This window comes from Myxocyprinus asiaticus, chromosome 28 (assembly GCF_019703515.2).
Source record: "Myxocyprinus asiaticus isolate MX2 ecotype Aquarium Trade chromosome 28, UBuf_Myxa_2, whole genome shotgun sequence".
NCBI classification, from domain to species: Eukaryota; Metazoa; Chordata; class Actinopteri; order Cypriniformes; family Catostomidae; genus Myxocyprinus; species Myxocyprinus asiaticus.
Genome location: NC_059371.1, coordinates 45,999,059 through 46,005,058, shown reverse-complemented (window position 1 = coordinate 46,005,058; position 6,000 = coordinate 45,999,059). Strand labels below are relative to the sequence as shown.

Below are 6,000 nucleotides of genomic sequence, written 5' to 3'. Positions count from 1 at the left end.
GATTTCTACAAAACACATATACAAGAGCTAAACAAAACATATATATATATATATGGAATCGACATTTAAACCCCACAACCACCCCTCCCATTCCTTAACCCCACCCTCACCCCCAACAAACATGAGTATATACACATGACTATAGACACACACAAAAATAAAAAGATAAAAAAAATCATAATAATAATTACACATCCAGCAACGTCAGGTATCTGCCCCATTTCTCCATAAACAAATTAAATTTTCCTAGTCTTCTAAAAGACCCTTCTTCAAAGGCCGCCACCCTCCCCATCTCTGAGCACCACTCATGAAATGGGGACGCTCCAGCCGACCTCTAACCCCTTAAAAGAATCTGTCTGGGGATCATGACGCTAGTTAGGACCCAACTCTTTGTGTTTATCCTCCATATTGATGACCGCCCCATCACCCAAAATACAGAGTCTGGGGCAAAATGAAAGCCGAGTGCCCAATACGTCACACATAAAACTCTGAACCTTCAACCAAAACTCCTGGATCTTAACACACCGCCAAAAGACATGGATTGTGTCCCCATCTTCTGATTGGCATCGCCAGCAGGTGGGTGTGTCTTTAAGACCAAGACTATTCAATCTAGTAGGGGGTCCAATAAAATCTATGTAAAATTTTCAGTTGCATAAGGCGAACCCTTGCATCTCTAGATGCAGACTTGATGTTTTTTAGAATCCTAGCCCACACTCCCTCTAGAGATGCAAGGGTGCACCTAATGCAATTTAAGATTTTACATAGATTTTATTGGACCCCCTCTAGATTGTATAGGCTTTGTCTTAAAGACACACCCACCCTTGGATGAAGGTTCAGAGTTTTGTGTGTGACGTGTTGGGCACTCGGATTTCGTTTTGCCCCAGACTCTGTATTTTAGGTGATGGGGGAGGTCATCGATGTTGAGAATAAAAACATAAAGAACTGGGTCCTGACCAGTGTGATGGTTGCCAGACAGATTGTTTTGAGGGGATGGAAGTCGGCTGGAGCGCTCCCATTTCAGGAGTGGAGCGCGGAGATGGGGAGGGTGGCGGCGTAGGAGGAAATTATATTTAGTAGACAGGGTAATTTGGATTTGTTTGTTGGGAAGTGGGGCAAGTGGTTGGTGTTTTTGGAGGGCTCTCAGGGAGAGGTAGCAGAGAGAGAGGTTTAGATGTAGTTGTGTGTGATTTTTATTTGTGTGTGTGTGTGTGTGTGTGTGTGTGTGTGTGTGTGTGTGTGTGTGTGTGTGTGTGTGAATATGCTCATGTGACCACGGGAGTGTTTGTTGGGGGTGAGGTTGGGGATTTGGAGGGGTAGTGGTGGGGATTAAATGTTGATTCCATGTATATATGTTTTGTTTTTCGTGTCTTCTGTGGGAATCAATAAAAAATGTTAATCACAAAATGTGCAGATTTATCCACAAGCTGTCCCAAATAAATTATATTACACAAAACAAACTAAAACCAGCACAAAAAGAGACGAAAAGGTGCCCAGCTTCCTCAGACAGTCAAGAGAATGTTCAGTGAGTCAGGCCCAGTAAACAGCAACATGAGAAACACCAAATGGTTTACTCACCCCACTGTCTCTGTGAAAGACAGTGCTTGCTGTGGGCATGTAAATATTTTGTGGCCATCCTTAGTATCTATTCTCAGTTTGGCCGGGAACATCAGTGCAAAAGTGATCTTCCGTTGATGTAAGAGTTTCTTGCATTTCTTGAACTCGATCACGTTTCTCTCGTCGAATTCGCAAAGTCTGGGAACAAGAAAATGCTGTGGTTCTTCCAAGAAAGCCTTCCTTTACTCCTCGCCTCACGTAACACAAGATCATTATCGGATGATCTCAGAAATTTAGCCAGAATTGATCGGGGCCTGTCTCCCTCAGCGAATCTGCGAGCCGGAACTCTGTGAGCTCGCTCGATTTCCAGCTTGTGGCCTGTTATGTCCAGCAGGCTCGGGAAGAGCTCGTCTAGGAATTTCACCATATCTCGGCCTTCTTCATGCTCAGGAATTCCAACAATTCGGTTGTTTCGTCGATTACGATTCACCAAATCCTCCAGTTTTTCCCAAACGCACTCCAAATCTACTTTGGTTGCTAGCGGATTAGCAGCTAATTCCCTCTCCGATGACTCCAGATAATCGATCCGTTTCTCGACGTCCCCGATTCTTGTAACAAACTCAGAGAATTTAGACTCCATGGCCGCAATCGATCGACGTATTAGAGCAAGATCCTCCAAGTCAGCAACGACCTTCGTCAGCATCACAGACATGCTGGACAGTTGACGCTGGATTTCTCCAGCCGCATCATCCAAACCAAGTCTGTGGCCCTGTCTGGGGTATCAGCTTGAGTACATAAGTGTCTTTTAATGTCTCCAGAGCCCAAGGATTTTAAATTCTTTGACATATTGTCTTCATAGAACAGTTATGGATCAGGGTGTGTCGAATCTCTCCGGTATATGACACAAATAGTAATAAAACTAGCAAAGTGCGCAGAGCTCGCCGTTCACACATCCAACCCTCGCAAGGTGCCACCAGAACTCTAAAACAAGATTTTTAAACTGCAGGTTATGTGTGGTTTTAACAGGAAATAACTGTCCAGTCGAAAATTTTGAAAATTTGCATACATGCACAAGTTCACAGAACTATTTCAGCGTGTCTGATGTTAGCATAAAGTGACACAGATGAGAACACGCATCTAAAGCTCAGTTACAGGTACTTCATTGAAATAACTGGGAATTCTGCTCTAAACGGGCTTAGATTAAATGCAAGTACTGTGTATTTGGCAGTAAAGATACACCACTTTTTTTCCGCTTAATTGTTGTTCTACTTTTTTGCGCTTTATTATCATGCAGTAGCGCACTGACGTAATGATTGATGTATGCAGTCATGAAATCAGAGACCCTACCCTCGAAATCTGAACACAACTGGTCAAAAGGGGTGCATATTACCAGGTACAGTATGGTGATTGTGCCTGTCCACTTGTGATCAGATCGCCTGAAACACATCCTTAATGCCAGGCAATAAAGAGGACACACACACACTGTGTGTGTGAGAGACAGTGAAGTCCAAACTAATGCACTTTATTATTGTTTGTATTTTTGCATTTTTTAAAAAAAAATTTTTGTCAGCAAAACAGTTTCAATGTAGAGTTGAAAACAAAATCTGAATGTCGTTGTATGTTATATGACAGCCTTCACTGGAGCTGATGATCATGTTCTCCAGCATCATTTGAGAATATTCCACAGAGATTCTTGTGTGCTTCAAGTTCTTCACATTTCACATTTTCCTAAACCCTAAAATCTTTATTTCAGAAATGCCAGATGTGGTGTCAGACTTTAGGACCTCAGTGTAAATGTACATTTATTTATTTAGTTGATGCTTTTATTCAGAGCAGCTCACAAATGAGAATGAAACAATCAGTGAATAATCACAACACAAGAGGTGTTACTGCACCAGTACTGAACAGTAAAACACTAGATCAGATGTGTAAGTGCAGCACTGTAGTATGTAGTGTTGTAGTGAGTTGTGTGTGTGTGTGTGTATCTCTCTAATGATTGTTGTGATGTCACAGGACTCTTGTGCTGCCATGTCAGTCATTCTGTGAAGCGGCGCGTGAAGGCTGTGAACCCATGCTGCAGATGTTTAACGCGTCCTGGCCGGAGTTTCTGCGATGTTCTCAGTTCACCAATAACAGCGGAACAACTGCTGAGAACACACCAGTGTGTTACACACCACGACACGCCAGAGGAAAACTCTGTAAGTCACACACACATACACTGATTCACAGCGGGTTAGAAATACTAGTATTTTGTTATAATATTCTGAATGATAAAGATCTAAGTATTTATCTTTGTTGTGAATTTGTTTATTTTGTCTTAAGCTATGTGCGGAGGAAGTGACAACTTCCTGTGTGCAAGCGGAATATGTGTCCCTCGGAAACTGGTGTGCAATGGATACAACGACTGCGATGACTGGAGTGACGAGGCAGATTGCAGTAAGTGTGTGTGTGCTACACTCGGAGAGTGTCACATGACCTAGCGCACTATTATATATGCTGGGCAGTATGTAGCAGTGTGGCATACTCCTACTAGGAATGCAGTATGTGTCATTTGCACTGTATGGACATTTCCTGTATGCAGGCAATACCCAGATGACCTGAATATTTGCAAAGATGTGCAGTATGCAACAGAGCACACTGCTTGAACTTAGGAAATATCAATGCAAAATTTGAGTAAGAATTGTAAAATGCAACATTATATTGTATATCTTTAACCTCATGTGACCCTGCATCCTCATGCACGTACGTTGTGTTCTTTCTTCGCTATACACTACGCATAATTTCATTTAATTTAAACTAACTGATCGCAGTTCAGGACACTCTGGGCTGTCATTAAAGGTTTAAACTTTAGAAGCACCGAGTCATGTGACAAAACAACATGGTGCCGATCTCAGTGAAGTTTGTCTTTGGAAGAAACAGCAAAAAAATCTACATCTGGTAAGAAATCTCATTAAGTTTTTATGTTGAAACCTGTATGATTCAAAAGATTTGAGTCTCTAGTTTCATCCAATATGCCATTTTTAAAAATTCAGTGATTTATCACGAAACAGCACACTGTAAAACATGATGACCTCCCTGAAGGTTAATAAGCCTTAATTACCTAAGAAATCCTATATTTACTGTGCATTATCACATTGAGAATCAATGGGTTCATCCACAAGCTGGAAAATGTTGCTTTCAGAGGCTTTATATGGAGTTAGGATGAAAATAAGGTGCATTTCAAACTGTTCTGAGACCAGTGCAAACAGACAGCACACTGGAGGTTAAACACTAATTAGGGAGCAAGGGTGCATCCTATAACTTTCAATATAGGACATAAATTTTTAGGAAAACTATTTGCTCTCCAAAAACCTTTTTTTTTTTACAAGTTTATTTAGGGCTACTAGTTACAAATCAAAAAGGGAAATGGAAAATGCACACAGCACTCGGGTCTCAGGAGGTTAAAAATAGTTTGTAATCTAGTTAACTTTTAATAATAAATGTTGTAACCCACTAGGCCATTGTTTCAATCTTACTGTACTCCACAAGGTTACAGGACCTGAAGGGAGACAAGACTAACCCTCCTCCAGTAGCAGGATTGAGAAACACTGCACTAGACCACGTCTCACACGACCGTTTCCCTCCACTGGAGTAACATGACCTTCTCATGTTCTGAGCTCATAGTGATTGTCTTTCTGTTGTCTTCAGCCTGTGCAGACGATCAGTATGTGTGTTCTACCGGTCGCTGTGTCAGTTCTGATCTTGTGTGTGACGGATACGACGACTGCGGTGATCTCAGCGATGAGCAAAACTGTGGTGAGTTCTCACATTTTAAGTGCTTTATTTACATTCACAGTGAATCCATCAAAATATTATAACATCCAGATCCAAATATATGATAGCAAGCAATGGTTGATTTGTAAAAGGATATCAAGGGGGATGGTGGTGTCAAACATCTCTTTGTTGGGGGGGGTGGGAATCATGCAAAGATCGGTGGTGGCCTCATGATCGGTTTCATTTTCATTTAATGCTTATTATTGCCATGCATTTCTTATTTAATCGTGACAACCAGCTGGTGCACTCCACCATATACAGTTGTGCTCAGAAGTTTGCATACCCTGGCAGAAATTGTGAAATTTTGGCATTGATTTTGGAAATATGAAAACTGTCTTTTATTTAAGGATAGTGATCATATGAAGCCATTTATCATCACATAGTTGTTTGGCTCCTTTTTAAATCATAATGATAACAGAAATCACCCAAATGGCCCTGATCAAAAGTTTACATACCCTTGAATGTTTGGCCTTGTTGCAGACACACAAGGTGACACACACAGGTTTAAATGGCAATTAAAGGTTAATTTCCCACACCTGTGGCTTTTTAAATTGCAATTAGTGTCTGTGTATAAATAGTCAATGAGTTTGTTAGCTCTCACGTGGATGCACTGAGCAGGCTAGATACTGAGCC

At 41.4% G+C, this 6,000-nt stretch overlaps 1 protein-coding gene across 3 annotated transcripts in view; it reads left to right on the top strand.

The window, feature by feature from the left end:
* Positions 1–6,000, top strand: part of LOC127419550 (atrial natriuretic peptide-converting enzyme-like) — an 84,243-nt gene that overhangs the window by 14,812 nt on the left and 63,431 nt on the right. For all 3 annotated transcript variants that reach the window (XM_051661048.1, XM_051661047.1, XM_051661046.1), the window contains exons 6-8: positions 3,568–3,752; positions 3,877–3,990; positions 5,242–5,349. In XM_051661048.1, the coding sequence (XP_051517008.1) occupies positions 3,568–3,752; positions 3,877–3,990; positions 5,242–5,349 (407 nt within the window). The remainder of the gene's footprint in view (positions 1–3,567; positions 3,753–3,876; positions 3,991–5,241; positions 5,350–6,000) is intronic.